The sequence below is a fragment of the Ambystoma mexicanum genome, chromosome 11 (assembly GCF_040938575.1).
Source record: "Ambystoma mexicanum isolate Mex_15411 chromosome 11, UKY_AmexF1_1, whole genome shotgun sequence".
Lineage (NCBI taxonomy): Eukaryota > Metazoa > Chordata > Amphibia > Caudata > Ambystomatidae > Ambystoma > Ambystoma mexicanum.
Window position 1 is genome coordinate 551,255,643 of NC_090934.1, and position 20,434 is coordinate 551,276,076.

Consider the following 20,434-nt stretch of genomic DNA (forward strand, 5'->3'; position numbering starts at 1 on the left):
GCCGGGCACACGGGCCCCCGTTACTGCTGGGCACACGGGCCCTCCATTGTTGCTGGGTGCCCAGGCCCTTCACTGCTGGGCACACGGGCCCCTGTTACTGCTGGGCACACGGGCCCTTCACCATTTCCTCCACGGCGCGGGACGCTTCCCTTCGTCGCCAGTTGTTAGCCCCCCTTCATGGGGCCGCTCCACGCACACCAAATGACCACGCAGGAGCCATTGTGCTGCACAACCTCCTCTTTATTCCTCCATACTCTTACTGATCTCCCGCTTCCCTTGCCCCTCCCTTTCCTCCCGCTTCCCGCTCCCTCCCATAGTCCTGGGCTCCCCTCTTAAAGGGGCTCTGTCCCTTTTCCCACTTACAACACCACTGTTTACAGAGGCTGCGCTTCGTACGTTCGACAGTAGACTTCTAATATCCTTAGCCATAGTCGTGACATTTCAACCTCCAGAGATCCCCTCTGACTTACTTTTCTTCTTTCAGAACCTCTTTTTCCCCCTATAGATCTACCTTGCTATATGCGATCACTCGCATTCATCAAAGCATTACGGATTACAATCTCGTTGCAAGTGTTCCAGCTGGCATTTATCTACTTTACTTAGGAGCCGTCCGACTTCATATATTACATCTCGCTTTTCACTCTGAACACAGGGAACCCCGATCCCGACAGGACTACTACTCCCTGCTTGCCCCGCGGTTATTTCAAGGAATCGGAACCTTAGTTTACACTCGGTCAGTCAGACTCTGCCAGTAGGTTCAGGTACTAGATAACTCCTGTCTCCATTCCTTTTCCCACTTCTCGCTAATTTTCATTTCCTCTTGCAAGGCTATACACTCACCTTTCCGATCCAGACATCCTCTCACCTCCCACCTCCTCCAGGTGTCTTGTAAAGATGACGGAAAGGTACGCCGTCATTACAACAAATCTTATCCACTTCTCAGTATCCTCTTTAATTGTTCTCTCTCTTAAACAGCCTCCTACAAATACCAAGATCCCGGCGAGTTCTACCAGCTTTAACTCGGCATTCCAGTAGCTCCGTCAAAGCTCTCTAGCTTCACAGGGTTTTCTTCCCCTCAAGGGTTTCCCTGGGGCTTTCCCCCGGCACCAGGTTCTCACGGTGCAGTGGGAGAGTTCCAGGTGAGCTTTTCATTTTGTCTTTTTCCAAAACAAAGAACAGGTCAGTGGTTTTATACTCTGTTATCCTATTGTTGCCACTGTAAAGGTTTTACAATCTGAAGGTAATTCTATCCCGAAATAGGAGACAAATGTAATATGCACATCCTTCCGCCTCTGTGTGCTTTTAGCACAGTGTCCTGTTATGCACATCTGTCTGCCTCTGTGCTGTTAGCACAGTGTCCTGTTATGCACAGCTGTCTGCCTCTGAGTGCCGTTAGCACAGTGTCCTGTTATGCACATCTGTCTGCCTCTGTGCTGTTAGCACAGTGTCCTGTTATGCATAGCTGTCTGCCTCTGACTGCTGTTACCACAGTGCCCTGTTATGCACAGCTGTCTGCCTCTGAGTGCCGTTAGCACAGTGTCCTGTTACATGCAGCTGTCTGCCTCTGAGTGCCGTTAGCACAGTGTATTGTTACGCACAGTTGTCTGACTCTGAGTGCTGTTAGCACAGTGTTCTGTTAAGCACAGCTGTCTGCCCTGAGTGCCGTTAGCACAGTGTCCTGTTATGCACAGCTGTCTGCCTCTGACTGCTGTTACCACAGTGCCCTGTTATGCACAGCTGTCTGCCTCTGAGTGCCGTTAGCACAGTGTCCTGTTACATGCAGCTGTCTGCCTCTGAGTGCCGTTAGCACAGTGTATTGTTACGCGCAGTTGTCTGACTCTGAGTGCCGTTAGCACAGTGTTCTGTTAAGCACAGCTGTCTGCCCTGAGTGCCGTTAGCACGGTGTCCTGTTACGCGCAGCTGTCTGCTTCTGAGTGCTGTTACCACAGTGTCCTTTACGCATAGCTGCCTGCCTCTGAGTACGGTTAGCACAGTGTCCTGTTATGCACAGCTGTCTGCCTCTGAGTGCTGTTAGCACAGTGTCCTGTTACTCGCAGCTGTCTGCTTCTGGGTGCTGTTACCACAGTGTCCTGTTACGCACAGCTGTCTGACTGTGAGTGCCGTTAGCACAGTGTCCTGTTATGCACAGCTGACTGCCTCTGAGTGCCGTTAGCACAGTGTCCTGTTATGCACAGCTATCCTGTCTGCCTGTGAGTGCTGTTAGCACAGTGTCCTGTTACGCACAGCTGTCTGCTTCTGAGTGCCGTTAGCACAGTGTCCTGTTATGCGCAGCTGTCCTGTCTGCCTCTGAGTGCTGTTAGCACAGTGTCCTGTTACGCACAGCTGTCTGCTTCTGAGTGCCGTTAGCACAGTGTCCTGTTATGCGCAGCTGTCCTGTCTGCCTCTGAGTGCTGTTAGCACAGTGTCCTGTTACGCACAGCTGTCTGCTTCTGAGTGCCGTTATCACAGTGTCCTCTTACACACAGCTGTCTGCCTCTGAGTGCTCTTAGCACAGTGTCCTGTTACGCACAGCTGACTGCTGTTGAGGCAGGCACAGCCCTATCCAGAGCCATATTACTATTGCTACAGTGCATGTTAAGCATGGCTAACTGCACCCGAGTCAGAGGGCCTTATTGCTGTTGCTAACACCTTCTTTTAAATGCCCGCTGCATCTGAGTCATACGCGGTCATATCTAGGGGCGTACTGCTATTGCCACAAGCTCCTTTACGCACTAATGGTGGCACCTATCAGACCTGGTCATGGTGAGGGCCTTATTGATGTTGCCATAATCTCCTATAACTCACAGCTGGCTGCCTCTAAGCTAGATCCGACCATGGCGCGGGGCCTTACTACACTCTCTTGTTGTACACAGCTGGCTGCATCTAAGTCATGCACTTAATAACGATGGTTAAGTGGGTTTTGCTACAGCCTTCCTTTAAGTGGCTGCACCCACGTCCGACGCTGTTAAAGTCAGGGCCTTATTGCTGCTACTACGGTCTGCCACTGTCATTACTGTCCACAACTGGAGTCAGACATGGTCACATCTGCCATGACCTAGCAGGGGACGACGGGTAGGCTACTTCAGCTGTAGATTGTAGCCAGCTGTTACTTTCAGGCTTAGCCAGGCTGGTCAGTGCTGGTAGCTGCCCCCTGGCTCCTGGCAGGAGTGGTGATGCAAGAGGCTAGTGCCCAAAGTGTGCAGAGAGAGAGAAGAAATGAATGGGCCATACAGTTTTCATCGGTGTGTCGCCACGTCTGCCCCCATGCCCTTTTGTTAGACGCAGTGATGCTACCTTGCATCGTCACGTGAAGGAGTGCATGTTGTGTGGGTGAGTGCGCTGGCAGGTCCACAGTGCTCCTCCCACGTGGACATGTACTGTATCAACACATCCCTCGTTGGTCCGTTGTGGCATTGTCGTTGAGTTCTGGGCCCTTAGGAGTGTGCTTTCAGCTTTGTTGTGTTCAGTTCTCGTTGCTGCCCCCCTCTGTTCACCTAGAGTGTCATGTTGACATAGCCCAGGTCATTGAAAGGGTCGTTCTTGGTGCACTTCCAAGCAAAAGGCTGTCCGGCACTACTTCCGTTGCTCTATGAGGGAAGGGGCGGGGGGCCATACAATATTCCCGTAGGAATTGAAATATTGCTCGCTCTCTGTCTTTTTGATGCCCCGTTGCTATATGCATGCTTTGTGTAGGGCGAGCATGAAGCGCTCTGCATCTCCATTAGCCTGCAGGCAGCATGGTGTGATTCTCTGATGTTGGATGCCCAGGTCACTCAGGAACATCCTGATTTCGTTCCCTTAAAATGGTGGCCCATTGCTGGACTTAAGGGGAATAGGAACACTGTGTGTGGCAGGCCTTCTTCGGATACTCTCTCTGATCTCTTTTTAGGTAGAGGCTCTTGAGTCGCCTTTGGGTGGGCACCATGCAGTGCTGCCATGCCTTTAGGAAACAATTCCACTTGCCGGTGGCCAGCGCCTCTTTGATTGCGCTAATGCCCTCGTCTTGATCCTCTGACACCTTGATTCCTCCTAACGTTAGTGCTCAGCCACATTACCCTCCTCCATCATGCTCATATGGCTCTCTAGGCAGGTGGTGTTCGTTGTTTCCTTAGCAGTCGCCACGCGTGTGTGCCATGAAAGGATGTCTGCTGGGTTACTGCTACCAGGGCGGTATTCAAGTACGACGTCAAAGTCTGAGAGTTGACATGCCCATTTTATGATGAGCATGAGTGGACGAAGGCATTCATCTTTGGAAATGGGGATCAGAGGCTTGTGGTCAGTTAATCCTTTGAACGGTCTTCCATAGAGATATAGATTGAAGTGCTTGCATCTCCGTACCACAATAATCGCCTCTTTTTCAATCTGGGAATAGCGTGTTTATGGTGGTGTTATTACCCTGCTTGCAAAGGCTACAGGTGTTACTTTGCCCGTGAATGTCAGCTGTGTCATGGCAGTGTCTGGACCATGGGGGCTCATGTTCACAATCAGTTCTGTGGCAAGCTTGGGGTCAAATTACGCCATCTATATGTCCTCTGCTAGAGCATTTTTTGAGTTTTCGAATACTGTGAATTGGGAGTTTGCTCATTGCTACAGTTCTGATGTTTTGGTGAGGCACTTCAGGGGTTCTGTGATGGTGGCGAGGTTGGGGTTGAATCAGCCTCAGTAGTTTTTCATTCCAAGGAAGCTTCTAACCTCTGAATAGTTCCTCGGTGTGTGTGCTATCTTGATATCTTTGACCTTTTGCGTGTCTGCCAAGACTCCTTCCTTCTGAAAACGAACCCAAAGAATTCTAGGTTATCTCTGTTAAATTCACACTTGCATTTGTTTAACATGAGCCCCTGCTCCTTCTGCCTCTGCAGTACGGCTCACAGCCAGCAGTACTACTCTGTCAGCGACTTTGCAGAGATGAGGATGTCATCACTGATGTTAATAACTCCTGGGATTCCTGCGAGTACACCTTGAATGGCGTTTTGGAACACTTCGGTTGCCGGGGATAGGCCGAAGCTCAGGTGCTTGTAGCAGTGCTGTCTGATGTGGGATGAGAAAGTGGTTATGTATCTAGAGTCCATTTTGTAGTGGGATCTGGTGATAGCCTGCCCTCAAGTCGAATTTCAAGAAGTGTTTGGCTCCTTGGATGTCGCTTGCACCTGCCTGAGTGCCACATGCTAGAATGCTGCCACTATCTTTCCAGCCCTGCTCGCTGTCAGCTCATGAGAGTGAACCCGCTGCAGGATGAGTTGCAATGGTAGGCCAGATTCTCTCAGTATTTGCCGTTGTAGCTTTTTGGAGCAACAGCTTTGGATAAGCTGGGCGCTGATTTTCCCGGTTTCGTTAATGAGGGTGCAGGTGGAGATTAGTTGTCACTGCCGTGCTTGGAAGGCGTTGATGGACTGGTGCACCACCAGGCGCGATTGACGCAGTTGGAAACGTTCAAAATCATCTTTGGGGTTACAATAGTTTGCTAGGGCTGATTTTGCATATGCAAAGAAGCTTAGAGCTGAAATCATCTTAAACATGTTACAGACTCCCCATAGAAGAGCATTGCGGATTTCGTGGCCTCGTATTCGATGGTTCTTCATTGTAACAAAGTATATCTCCAGATGCTCAACCCAGAGTGCCCATTTGGAGCCTACGGCTGATGGAGCACCTAGCGTCTAAAATTCAGATATGGGTGCAGCATGGGAGGGTCCAGGGAAATTGACTCTGGGTGCGGGCGGGCGTGCTAGGTGTACACCCTCATCAGCAGGGTCTTCCATCCCGTCTACGTTGCCAGTTGTTCTTTACTACCTGAGCTCCACAGGTAGGCTCCTGGAGGTGTAGACAGTGGCGGCTGTCAGCTGTTTCTCTTGGGCCTAGCCAGGCAGGTGAGTGCTGGTGGTTCGCCCACAGGGTCCGTGGCTGTAGTGGGGTGTGACAGGCTAGCGCCCAGTGCTGGCAGAAGGAGAGCAGCAATGAATGGCCGACATGTATTGATCAGTTTGTCGGCAGCTCTGCCACGTTTGCGCTGTGACGCTACCTTTCATCACTGAGTGACGGCCTTCATATTGTGCGGGTCGGCGCCCGGGTGGACACACATCGCTCCTCCCTCGCGGATATCTCCTGCGTCACCACAACATCCATGACTATTCTGCTTGTATCCACAGTTTGCTGCAACTGAGTCAAACCTAGCGAGATATCCAGGGCTGCCTGCTCATACAGTCACCTGTCACGTAGGGCCTTATGCATTGGAGTCAAACGACAAGATTTCCAGGGCATTATTTCTGTAGCTACAGTTACGGGTCTCCCAAGTCATACATGGCCATATATAGGGTTGTGTGGCTGTTCATATATTCTCTCTTTACCCACAACTGGCAGCACCTGAGTCAGGCTCTGTCCTGTCTAGCCTGCCGGCACCTGACGCTCTCATATCGATGACCGTTTTGCCGCTGGTACAGTCTCTTACGCACAGCTGGCAGCACCTGAGTCTGACATATTGATGGTTGAATGGTTGTTATGACAGCCTTTCTTTATCTGGCTACACCTGGGCCATACACTGTCATCAGCGCTGGTCACTGGGCCAGATAGTCCCCGACCCTAGATGCAGCAAAATATGTCTGCCCGGATCTGGGAAAACAATTTATAGGTCTTCAAACACAAAGGTCAGGAGAGCCTAAACCACTAGACTACTTGAACGTCGTCTGGTCAGGATACATGTGAAATGCTTGTTAGGACAACATTCTGCAGAAAATATTCAAGCAAGCTTTGTATGTTTAAAAGGTGTGCACCTTTTATTCTCTGCTTGCAACATCATAGGAAATATTCTCCTGGGTTATTTTTCAGGTGTTAAAAATGAATCTCCTGAAATCTAAATGTTTATTTATGGGGGGGGGCTTAGACTAAATCTCCCTCGTTCCCAACTTCGACCCTTCCTCCCCACCCCTCTTGCTTTAAGCAGGCCGGGGCCAGCTGGGGCTGGGCCCTGGCAGTTTCCAAAAACTGGGGCTGAGCCGGGGCTCTGGAGGAGCCCCCCGGTCCCACCACAACATTGGAAGGACACTTTATCCCACCAGGGCTGCAGCCGCAACAGGAGATGCATCCGCCATTAAGTCAGGCAAACGGACAGAATTGCCAGCCAGCCACAGAGCAACGCTGTGGCTGGCCGGCACTTCTGTTAGTCACTGTAAATTCTTCTGGTGACCCCCTCGCGTGAGGGTTCACCAGAGGAAGTCACTGTCCCTTTGTTTCCCCCTCCCTAAGTCACCATAACCTTCGGCGAACCTGGGGATTCTGGGACATATTTCGAGGTTTATAAAAGATGGCTTGAAAAGTACACAATTCAAGCCATCTTTGATAAAGCGTTGCCGACGGACTAAGATACCTCGGGCTTTGTCCTTCGTCAAAGCTTTATAAAAGATGCATTGAATTGTGTACTTTTCAAGCCATCTTTTATCAACAGAGAAATGTTTGAAAAAAGATGGCTTGAAAAGTATGCAAACCATACGGTACGCACACAAATATATAAATGTTATATATGTGTGTGCCTACCTTGCTGTGGTTTGTGTACTTTTCAAGGCATCTTTTATAAACATACAAATATGTTACATATTTCTATGTTTATGAAAGATGTCTGGCATACTACACAAACCATAGTAAGGTACGCACACACAAATATATGCGTACCTTACTATGGTTTGTGTACTTTTTTAGGCCACACCCATCCCACAGTCCACGCCCCCAAACGAGAGCCAACCCCCTAGATTTCTTACCCCACTTAAAGCCCTGCACCTCCTCCCCTTCCCCATCACTGTTGGGATCCCACAGTTAAGAATGTCCATTTGCAGGCTGTCATATTTAGAGCCATACTGCTGTTGCTATAGGCTCCGTTCAGTCGTCAGCCGGCGGGCCAGTACTGCTGAGCAGAAGATATGCTCACAGACAATTGATGCATTGTTCAAGAACTCACCATTTACCGACTACTTACTGTGTTTCTTGGAGTTTAGTTTCTGTGGAATTTCGGGCTGTTTTTTCACCTCTGGACCTGTAGAATATTCGAGAAACAGAGGCTTAAGTTTCGGTTTCATGCATTTTTAGTACATGTTTGTTCGATTACCTTGGAAAAGGTATAGTATAAGACGTACGTATAGCAAAGGGAACAAGCTGTCATACGAGGAAGTAGGCGATTTTTGCATGGCAAGTTAAAAATTAACAAAGCAGCCCAAACCTGAACAAAGAGCCCTCTGATTGATAAGGATCAGCCCGTTAGATAACACGCTTGGGAGAGCGAGCCCCGGCGTCTGCCCTGCTGGGGCAGTTTATCCACTGACAGTGTGAAGGAGCCGGCAAGCGCAACGCGAGGCTGGTCTGCCAGCTGCCCTGAGAGGAGCCTGGCAGGGCACGTGGCACCACAACACTGCCCGGCAGAAGCGCAGGGGCCCGCTCTAAAACACTGCAAACCAGGGACGGGGGAAAGACAACACGGGGTCAATCAAACGTCTCCCCCAATCGCACTTATTCGGCAAAGAGCCCTCTGACTTTCATAGCCATTACTCAGAAGTGTTCCAAAACCACAGGCTGAGTGCAACACCCTCTGCTTATATGATTCGCGCGTTAAACCACTACGCCATATATACACAGCGTATAGATGTTCAAACCAGTGATAGAGAATTTTTAAAAGAAACCCATCTTGATAAAATAGTTCCTATTTTGGTTATTGTTTCTTGGTTCTTTGATTAATGCAAAAACAGTGCCTGGTCGCACCAGGCGCACAATTTTGCACTGGTGAAGGTTAACAGTGTAATTATCCAGAACGACCAAAACGTGCAAACTACCGTTTTTGCACTGGCAAGAAAGTGACGATGTTTTTTCTTGTAGTAGTCGGTGGGTGAATACAGTTAAATGAAAGATATTCAACAATCTGAAGGCAGGACTACTGGACTGGAGCCAAACTATTCCAGCTGGAGAGTAATCACCAAAGAGCAGAGATCACCAAATGAGACCAGAGGATGCGGCGGCAGAGGAAGGCGGGGGCAGGATTAACATTAAACAAACAGACAGTTCCACGGAAAGGGTAGGGACAATATGGGACAGCCTCCTTTCAGGAATGTTGGACAAATAAAAAATTCAGTGGACACGCAGGTGGCGAGCGATGGAGTTGATTAGGAATGTGTAAAGCTAAAGAACATGCTTGGGCAGTGTGTCAGGAGTGGCCTGTGAATGGGTGGAACCAATAGTCCAAGAGGTTCTTACAGGCCAACAAACTCTCTACACTCAAAAAGACAGCTGGACTCATCCAACTTGCTTTTAGCTTCGTCTCCCTAGAGCACCCCACAGCCTAACTTCGTCTCCAGCTTTACCCTTTGTTTTCCCACTACTGTTAACACTGTTAACGGTTCGTATTTATTCTGCATGAACCCTAGGTCTTTTTTTTAATTCTGCAACAGTGTTGCCCATATGGACACGCATCACGTAATTCCCCCTTCATGCTCATTGCCTTCGGCACAACAGAAAGAACCCGCGAGGCACTTTACGTATTAGCACCTGGGGCTGGGGTTGGGGGAGCAACCAATCAGGTTGCTTGGATGGTAGGCTGAATGCCATGATCCAAGCCCGCATTCCAAGCAACCTGGTGGCTGCTTCCCCACCCCACCATCTTCCCTACACCACTCAGTCACTATTCACTGATGAGTGGTTGGCCCTAGTGGACCTACCTCCTATAGTAGGGAACTGAAGTTTGCGATTCTTATATTCTTAACAGGCGCTTAACACTTTAGCGTCTTTTGCGCTGTCTGCGTTATTTTGCACATGGACATTTTTGCACAATTAGATGGTTGTCTATGTTGTTTCAAAGCTAGAAGATTTGAGGCCTAGCTGAGATATATGTATTATGTTCAGGGGCGTTGCTGGGGGGGCCTGAGGGGGCTATAGCCCTGGATCTTTTGGTTGTAGCCCCGGATAGAAACTCAGGAGCTACAACCAAAAGGCTATAGCTAGCCCCCAGTCCCAACAGCCTGGACATTCGCGTAGCCCCGGATCTTCCAGGCCTAGCAACAACCCTGATTATGTTTACAAGAAATAGAGTGAAAATAGAAGCGTGAATGTATATTTAAAGTTTTTAATGCTGAAACTATACTATATTCAATCATGTATTTGATGTTTTTATATTAGAATATGTTTAATAAAATGGAAAAAAGTTTTTGATAAAATGGTTCATGTTTCATTTGCCATTCACTGCCCTCAAGCCGAGTACTCCCGTATGGAATTTCTCTATTATGCAGGAAGTACGATTTCTGTTCCATGTGGCGTCATCCGAGGCTTGTATTTGTTTTAGCTTAGTGCCACCGCACGCAAGGAAGCCATTGCAACGTGCAAGGGCATTGGCTGCACCTTTTTGATGCAGAAGAACGGGTACGTTTTGTGAACGATCACCTACGATGGTGACTGTCCATGGCTACACATGCTACTTGCCTACATTTCAAAATGAAAAACCCAGAGATTTACGTCACCGTAATGCTCTGCCCACATCTTCCCACAGCCACTCCCAAATGTTCCCAAGGTCACGCCCACATGCTTTTTACCTTCACGTTCTATATGAAATATGATATAAAGGTGATGTGCACTGCATGAAAGAAGTGAAAGAGGGCAAGGTTTCTTTTTCAATCTCCAGGTTTTATCTTTCCATAAAAGATAAACCCAAGAGACTCCAGAGCCCAGACAAGTGTGTTTCCTTAAACCGTGACCAGAAGTGACCGACTGTGTTTGCATGTTGTGTGCGTGTCTCTGATGTGTGTATCAGATCTGGATGCGTGCCAGAGGTGGTGGTGTGTGTGCTGTGTGACAAGCTGCTCCTCCACAGGAATGTGTCCAGGCTGGCCTCGCTGCTCTGGGCTCCAGAAAGGTCCTGGGGGAATCCCAGCCGTTGAAAAGGAAACCCAGAGCAGTGTAAGAAGCATTGGCCTCCCTCTGGGATCCCACAACGGGCATAGACCAGGCCTCGCACTGAACGTGTGCACTACTGCAGCTTGTCAGCAGAGCAGATGGTGGTACTCTCAAAACCTGGAAACTCCATGCTATTCCCATGAGACAGGGAGAGAAGAGTGTAAAAACCCAGAGTCTCTGGGCTAAACCCAGAAGTTAGGCAGGCATGATCACAAGTGCACCTGCTTTTGGACAGATGTTGACTCTATTTTTCTGCACAGAAATGCTTGCCAAAGCTACCAATCCCACTTTAGCACCGGAGAACATCATACACTAGACAGTCCAGATTTTGCGAAAATCAACATGCCACTTAAAATATCTATTACACCAGTTCTCACAATTGGGAGTAAAGTTAAGGATACATCATTGACTTGACTGTTCTATTCCTCTGTCCGTGGAGGGCTGTGACCAGCAGGTCCGATAAGGTTTACTACTTCCAGTTGCCTGGTTGATTAGATCAAAGATCACCAGCTGGGCAACCTTAGTGGCGCGGCCTTCCCACTGGAATTAGTTTTCAGCGAGGCTATGGGACAGAGCCGACCATACTCAAGTCAAAGATCACCAGCTGGGCATCCTTAGTGGTGGGCCTTTCCACTGGAATTAGTTTCCAGCGAGGCTATGGGACAGAGCCGACCATACTCAAGTCAAATATCAGCAACTGGGCAACCTTAGTGGTGGGGCCTTCCCACTGGAATTAGTTTCCAGCGAGGCTATGGGACAGAGCCGACCATACTCAAGTCAAAGATCAGCAGCTAGGCATCCTTAGTGGTGGGCCTTTCCACTGGAATTAGTTTCCAGCAAGGCTATGGCACAGAGCCGACCATACTCAAGTCAAAGATCACCAACTGGGCAACCTTAGTGGTGGGGCATTCCCGCTGGAATTAGTTTCCAGCGAGGCTATGGGACAGAGCCGACCATACTCAAGTCAAAGCTCACCAGCTGGGCAACCTTAGTGGTGGGGCCTTCCCACTGGAATTAGTTTCCAGCGAGGATATGGGACAGAGCCGACCATACTCAAGTCAAAGCTCACCAGCTGGGCAACCTTAGTGGTGGGAACATCCCACTGGAATTAGTTTCCAGCGAGGCTATGGGACAGAGCCGACCATACTCAAGTCAAAGCTCACCAGCTGGGCAACCTTAGTGGTGGGGCCTTCCCACTGGAATTAGTTTCCAGCGAGGATATGGGACAGAGCCGACCATACTCAAGTCAAAGCTCACCAGCTGGGCAACCTTAGTGGTGGGAACATCCCACTGGAATTAGTTTCCAGCGAGGCTATGGGACAGAGCCGACCATACTCAAGTCAAAGAAGTCTTGAAGATGCCACTCTACAACCTACATGGAACCTGATGTGCTAGACCCTGTCTGTTATCCATCATCATACACCTTTTTTTATGGCAGCCCAGAGCACTCAGAAGTCTCATGGGACAGCGTAGAGCCATATGAGTGGCGCTTGTGTTCATTCATTCATTGATACAGTACTCAACTACCAAATTGGTGTTAAGCTGCTACACATTTTCAGGAAATGACACACACAAAAACGTCAAAGGTCAAAAATCGCAGTGGATGGTCAAAGGGCCACTGGAATCTTACCTATGAGTTGGTGGCTTGAGCTACCCATGGATATCTGTGATCGGCAAAGCTCTTTGCTGTCGTACACATCTGGAAGGACAATAAAATACACATGAGCATTCTGCTGAATTATTCCATTGACAGGCTCTATACACGACAGCCCACGAGAGGAGCACAGCCACAACCAGTGAGGCCTTACTAGGGTGATGTGTGCCTGTAGGTGTTGGGGCTCACAGCACTGATGGGCGGAATGTCTGAGCGAGGAGTGGCATCGGGGGCTTGAAATTCAGGAAAGAAGGTGCTCACCACCAACCACAGCACTGCAGTGGGTAAAAAGTGGTGATAATACTTCTTAAGACCTAGATATTGTGTTAGCCATCAGGGACCCCACACCAACCCCCCAAAATACACTGCAGGGGAATCCCAGGGAAGTGTAGACATTTTCACAGAGGCTGGCACCTCTGAGGATAGCGGAGCCTGTAGAAAGATAGACAGCCACCAGGCACGCGTTAGAAGGCCATCTGTTGGGGAACCCCAACTTCCATAGAAGCCAGTCCACCTTTCCTCTGATGATGCCCCCATCCCTGTAGCCACAGCAGATCTAGAAGCTGTGATGTGTGGGGAAGAACCAAGAACTGGAATGTGTGGTGGAAACTTCTGCACTGCGTCTGAGAATGCTGCGCCTTGCGCTAACTTAGCACGCACCTGGGAAGGAGTGCATTCTGCCCAGCGAATGTGGGAAGAGGAACTGGTGTTCTGCTTCGGAGGGCACTGAACGTTCTCAAAATACAGCAAGGCCAAGGGTGTTTCACAAGGCTGCCCTTTATAACAACATGTACATAAAAAGACGAGTGTGCAAACCCCTGAACAGCACAACTAGGACATTGGGCCTCATTACAAATCAGGCGGTCCGGAAATAACGGTGGCGGGAAACCCGCCGCCACCGTTGTTTCCGGACCGCCTGATCCCGACTCCTGCAGGCGGGAGGTGATGTTCCCACCAGGTCTGACCTGGCGGGTTTAACACCACCCGCCTGCAGGCGGACGAGGAAACACCGGCAGCATTACGAGATGCTGCCGGTGTTTCCATGATCCCCCCTCCCATTGAGTCCCATAGGAATGGGGATTAACACCATTCCGCCTCCGTGATTCCCGGAAAACCGGGGTTGTAATGCCCCGGTAATTCCGGGAATCACGGAGGCGGAATGGTAATACGAGTCCGGCGGTCACCAGGCGGTTTTACCGCCTCGGTTACCGCCGGACTCGTAATGAGGCCCATTATCTCCAAAGGATGAAGTCTGACGAGGATTGCAAGTGCCACTTACCGTCATAGCTTCCATCAAACAAATAGTTCTCTTCTTTCCAGGACGTCATCAGCGATGGTTCTTAAATCAAACAGAGCACATTTTACGTAAATAATAGTAAAAACATGTACTTATCTAAACACAGGATAGCTTAAAATCAGCCCTACAAACAAATCGTGGCAGCACCGAGTCCACCACTGTGACACACCCCGTGCTCAGGATCGACAAGAAAGGCTTTTGAGTTTGACTATTCCAAAACCCTAGCTCCCAGAAGAAGAACTACTCCCCTATGAGTAGAAAATAACATGGGATTACCAAAGTTTCTTCATGGGCAATGCCCAGGGCTGTCACATGGTTTTGTGAGGCCTAGGGCAAAACCTTTGGTGAGACCCCTTTTATTTTTTCTATGCACTGGAGCAGCGGCGCAACCAGCAGGAGACTTATAAAGGAGTATAATTGTACTTTTATGTCTCTGTTATAAATGGGAGTCTGCATGGGCAAGTTTTAATTGTAGTGATTTTGAGGATTTGAAAATACCTATCAAAATAAATGTGTGATAAGGCTGCCTGCATATAGTCATTATTTGACACAGACTGTGACTGCTATTCGTGACATGAAGAACATTTGAAATTCTAGAGGAAAGGAACAAGTTCTACTCTAGGACCATTTCTACTCAAGTGGTCTAGATGAAGGTATAGAGCAGGCAATGGACTAAGGAACACAAACAGTATGTGAGATGGCAAACCTTTTCAATGAAGTTGAATAAGTACTATGCAATTAATGAAGATGATCTGTCTAGGATCACTGTATTATCTAGTGGTGAAACCAGGCTACTGACCATGGCACATTGGTTTCACAGTCTCTTATATGACTACATAGCCCAGTAAGTGTCACTATCAAAAACGTTTATATACACAATTGACCTCAAAGAAGGTCAAGACTGAGTTGACTTTGCTAGGATTGGGTGCTCTACTACAGCATATCAATACCGATCTCTGCAACAAGTGCTTAACTCACTGAGCTATCCTAACCATGGCAATCAAACCTATCAATATTGAATGTAGTGGCTATATAATCTGGTATATAATAAGTGGGAAGTTATTAGGAACAGCTATGAGTTCATTGTTTTTATCCTTGTGCCTGAACTGTATATGTATGATTGATTTTTATAACTGCAATGCTACATGAACTGTTATTGTAATTTCCAGCCTTTTCTTGAAAAAGTGTAACAGTGTATAAGGTTTGATAATAACCAAAAGACAATCGGCCTCATTACGAGTCTGGCGGTAATCGTGCCGGTAAAACCGCCAGGTTGCCGCTGTACCTGTAATCAGTTACCAGCGCCTGGCTTGCTGGTAACACCGGGGTATTACAACCCCGGCAGCCAAAAAGTCAGGCGCCGGTAAATTGTTTGTTCCACATTCTCATAGAGTCCCATAGGACTCTATGGGAATGGGGACCATGGAAACACTGGCACCGGTAATAACGGTGCTGGTGGTTCCGTGAAAGTCTGTGGGCAGGTGACGGACCACCCCGCAAGTGAGATCTGCCGGGTGGCAGGGCCCCCACCCACCCGCCAGACTTGTACTTTGCCGATCCGGAAACAACGGTGCTAAGCAGCACCGTTGTTTCCGGACAGGCAAGGTTGTATTGAGGCCCAATATAACAATTAAAAAAAAGATCAATCTGCATTTCAACTGTGGTTATTGTTTGTAATCAATATAGTAAAAAGAATGATAACAACGCTAAATAGGTTGTGGTATAGTGAATGGAAAAAAATGGGTTAATGCAGTGAACATGCATTACAGATTCAATTGATGTTATTGTACTTAGGTGCCATAGCCTCACCAGAAGACAATACATTATCTTGACTTGTGTAATTCTTATTAAAGAATTTTTTTTAAAAACAGAAGGCCAATGGCTTCAGTGCATGCGATAGCCAGGTTGTGGGCCACTCACGGGGTGGGAGATCTTGCAGTATGCACACAAGCAGACCCACAACTCATCCTGTAAATGAATAGCAAGCACTTGAAAGAGCTGAGGGTTCAGGTTGCCGAGTGCTCGTGTCAGTGTGCAGAGCACAGCAGAGAGGTTCATGATGGGAATGAAGAGAGCTGTAATCACTCCCCTTTTGAAGTCAGTCAGCACCCTACAGCTTGAGCTGAAGTTTATGATGTGCTAATAGACTTAATGGTGCCAGGAATGATCCTCGCACCCACCCACGTACTGAGAAAAGCGCAAATGTATAGAAAAGTACCCATTTCATTTTTGTATGTCAACACTGACATGGAGCTGCAGGAAGGCACCTCTCCTGCCCTGCGAGGCGCCACATGCACTGCCTCCCTGGCAACCCCTGCACTTGGGGACCGTTTTTTCTGTATCCCTTCAGTCCCCCTTCCAGCACTTATGTCTGCACTTCCTTGCACTTGCCACCAGCTGGCTGTTTTATGAGTTTTATTTATCTTATTTATTCCACTTCCCATGTACTGCACTTTCCCCTCTCCCTTCCCCCGTGCACTCTTCCTTTCCCCCCTTCCCATGCACTTGCACGATATGAATGACATCTGGCCTAGTAGGATCATTGTCTGTCCTCCCTTTGTTCCCCCCCTTGCCTCGCCGCGCGCGCCTTGAAACACTTGTGTATAGGCGCGTTATGAATGCCATATCATATCATATCACATCCAGTGGAAGGCACAGGGCATTTTTCCCCTCGCACACCCCCTTCATGACGGCCCTTCCGAAACCTCTCATAGAAATAGGACCAACATAGACGACCAGGAAGGCAATTGTGGAACAAAAGGGTGTTGAGGTGTGCCAGGTGAATAGCGCTTGAGCAGTTTAGTATAAGAAAGACAATTCAATTGAACCTCGAAGAATAGGGTGCAGCACCCTGTGGGAAAAGCGGGCACCTCAAACCCACTTAACAAGACAGAAATGACATTAGGTATTCCCACATTGTGGATGCGCTCCCACCAAAACACTTCAAAAAAGAGGTGATCCTCTTGCAAACTTCCTTAACAGTAAATGTTCTGAAATGCCACTAAAATGAAGGTTTCATAAGTTTAATCTTCGTAGCGTCCGAGGTATGTTGTAACGTCACAGAGTAAAAATGCCGCCAACACGTGTTTCGACCTATCTCGGTCTTTTTCAAGGCAAAGCTCTTCCCATTCCAAAATTTATGAGTGTAAATCAATTGGCACATTCTCCTTCAAAGCAACGTCCCACCTGGATTAGCCCGCATGATCTCTCGTCTGTGTGCACCCTTTATTCAGCCCGTGTCATATTCAGAACGCGGTGCGATCCGCGTCCCCTCCAGGAAGGCAATTGGAACCCTCTTATTTTTGCAATGCCAGCAGCAGAGACCGAAGACTGCCAAACACTATCCCATACCTTTCCTCCTCTCAGAAGCCAAATGATAGCGAGAGATGGAGGACCACTCAACACCACCTGGAGCTCCCTCCCAGAATCCTCCTGTTGTAAGAAACATATTTAACATTAATGACATAATGATTTTTGATGGGGTCACTGACAGTTGAGTGTGACAAAGCTAATCTTATATCTCAAGTGTGACATTCTCTTGTAAACTAGCTGCATAAATGGGTAACATCGTGAACAAAGGATATCACAGTATAGACCATGAAGGTGTGCTTGTTTTTAGGAGAATAGCACCCGCTAGGATAGAGCGTCTGTGTGAACGCTGGAGAGAAAGATTGACAGCTAATGCAACCCTGAAGAGAGCATGTGCACGAGAAAGGGCTTAGAGATGATTGGCTGGAGAGTTGAAAGGTTTGGGGTACAAACCTTCACTAATGCTCGCCCTTATATGCTTTTTAAAAAACATCCATGTTGCGTCAGAGGAAAATGTTTATCTGTAGTTATATTATCACAAAATACTGGAAATCTATCGGGAAGGTAAAGTGTGGGGTTTAATGATAGCACCAGAATGACAAAAGGCCAGGCTAGGCCTTACTGTGAAATACATGGTCTAATGGGAAAAGACACACTGAAATATACACGCCAGCTCAAATCTTAAGACAGCGAAAGGACCTGGTGAGTGAAAATATGTGTCTTGCTAAAATGGCACAATGAACACTGTATTATGGAATATATGTGTCTTGCTGAAAATAACACCATACATTTCAACGCAGAAACTGACATCATTTTTTTTAATGCACATGGTGAATGACCAAACTGAAAACCATTTCCCCAGTGAAAAACAAATGCTGTGTGCAAATCAAGGGACTGAAACTGCAATGTCTAGAAGTGTGTGTAGTTTGCAACTGTAAATGAACACGAGGAGAAAAGTGTTCTATTGCAAACATGTACATATTATAAGGAAGGCCTGAGGAGTGCAGCAAGATGCAGGAATCTACATGGAAACTATATGCCCCGGTTTAAGAGTGTATTTTCTTTGAGATGCAACATGAAAATCACTTCTGAGCCCAAGACAGAAAAAAGCGTCTGGTTACTGGGCAGAATTTGCAAGTGCTTTCCTTCTGTCCCCTTTTCTCCATAGAGCAAGTGCGTTTTAATTCTAAGTCCCGCCCACAAAATATTAAGATCAGGAGGTGTCAACTTATTAGCCTCGAATTTCCATTGGACCTCTGCAGTTCTCTCCCCACCCATGGTGGGCTCTCTTAATTGGGGGGAAGGAACTACCTATGTTAAGCGTGATCTCCCAATATATTGTTAAAAAAGATATGTATGAAATAAGTTTTATATGTGTTCATTTTATTTTATTGAATTGTAATTGTGTTTTCTAATGTGTTAAAGTTTTGCAAACTAATGACACACACAAAAAAAAGGATTGGGGTAATCAACAGAAGGGAGTCTGTCAGTGGAGATGGAAGAGTCCACATTATGTAAGGATACTAAAAAATCCAACCCCAGAAAAGGGGCCCTGTCTGGGGCCTTTCTTGCCTGGTGATGAGAGTGCTCCTGATGCACGCTGGACCAGATAGCCAACTATTTCATTTTTTGAATATATCCACAGCAGGCCAGCTAATAGCATGACAGGTAACACATAGGTGACGGCTCGGCCCGTGGGGGTATTTGGCACAGTAAACTACGGATGGCATGATAGAGTGAAAGCCGGCAGGTAGAGACTGTTTAACCTCAGAGTAAATCTTGGAGCAACATGCTCTTTCAAATCTTAGAGTGGCAACTGTTTAGAAGCATAATATTGTTTTTTGATAGGAGATCACCTCTCCCACGATCTCGTTCTATGTGAAGATATTTTGCCTGTGTATGAAAATGAAGTAACTGGGAGTGTATAGTGCCTAAACAGTGTTAGAAAGAAGATATTACCCCACAGCGACAATGGACTAAATAATGCACTTCTGGGGCAGAGATAGCTATATAGAAAAGGATGTTTGTAGGTCAACGGATCGACAACCAAAGGATCGAATGGTCAAAGGGTCGACACCAAAGGACCAAAAACAAAAGGATCGACATTTTAAAAAAAACATTTTTACATTTGTTTTTTTTTCGGGGGGAGCCCCAACCCCTGTTTTTTGTGGTAAAAAACACTTTTTTTCCATAAATGAAAACCCCCCAAAAAAATGTAATTTTAAAAAAAAAATTGATCCTTTTGTTTTCAGTCCTTTGGTGTCGATCCTTTGACCATTCGACCCTTTGTAGTCGAACCTTTGACTGGACACCGAAAAGGATCAATTTTAAGGTGATTGTACCACGTCAAATGTGTAGTTGCATACATCTTTTTGGTCTGTCCATTGTAAATGCTGAAGCTGGTTCATTTATACATTTAAATTAACACACAACAGTGTTTGCTCTTTGTACATATTTAGAAAGTGTTATTGACTTTTATTCTTATGATGTACTTTAAAACTAAAGTGGAGGTCCTGGATCAAACTGTGTGTCCGTTTTCTGCATGTTCTGCATATGGGTCTTGACAACAGATTAAAGGCATATGAGGTATCCCCTTTATTTAGTAGTTATTTATGTAGTGCTTTGTGCTTGTTCTGTCGTTGTTTAGGGCAGTGCCTTATATTTGCTGTCTGGCCTGGCAGTGCAAAGTATGGACTGTATCTAGAAGGGCCTAAAGACAGAGACCACAGATAGCATCAGGAGTAGCCTCAAACCTTTCTGATCGAAAGACCCCAGCACCCAACAGACAGAGTAGACCACCAAACACCACCCGTAGGACCATCCAAACCACCCTGTGCTGCGAACCACTGTAGTACTGTAGTACTCTGAGGCTGAGGATCACCACAAACCAGAAAAAGCAAGCATCGTTCTGAGATGAAGACGCACCAAACCCACCGAGATATAAATTCCACAACTTTCCTATGCAAAGAAGCTTTGCATAAGTGAAAGAAAGAGGCACTCTATTTTCACTCTAAGAAAACCAGCACCACACATGGATGGAGAGCCACCAAATCATATCAAAAGAAGTTTAAAGGTCTCATATTCTAGATGGCCCACTCATTTTATGAGGCAGAATAATCGTTTGCCTTCCTATCCACAGGAATCATTGGCGTCATTGCCCCAGCATCAAAGGAGTAGTAGAAAGACATCAAAAGCCTTTGAATTCCCATCACCCCTGAAGACATTACAGGAGTTGGCATTGCACACCACATCCCTTGACA

General features: G+C 47.3%; 1 protein-coding gene across 3 annotated transcripts in view; it reads right to left on the reverse strand.

The window, feature by feature from the left end:
- The window catches only part of EHF (ETS homologous factor), a 204,838-nt gene that overhangs the window by 36,323 nt on the left and 148,081 nt on the right, over positions 1–20,434 (reverse strand). For all 3 annotated transcript variants that reach the window (XM_069623374.1, XM_069623375.1, XM_069623376.1), the window contains 3 exons: positions 13,848–13,907; positions 12,545–12,613; positions 7,961–8,017 (listed from right to left, as the gene is read on the reverse strand). In XM_069623374.1, coding sequence (XP_069479475.1) covers positions 7,961–8,017; positions 12,545–12,613; positions 13,848–13,907 — 186 coding nt within the window. The remainder of the gene's footprint in view (positions 1–7,960; positions 8,018–12,544; positions 12,614–13,847; positions 13,908–20,434) is intronic.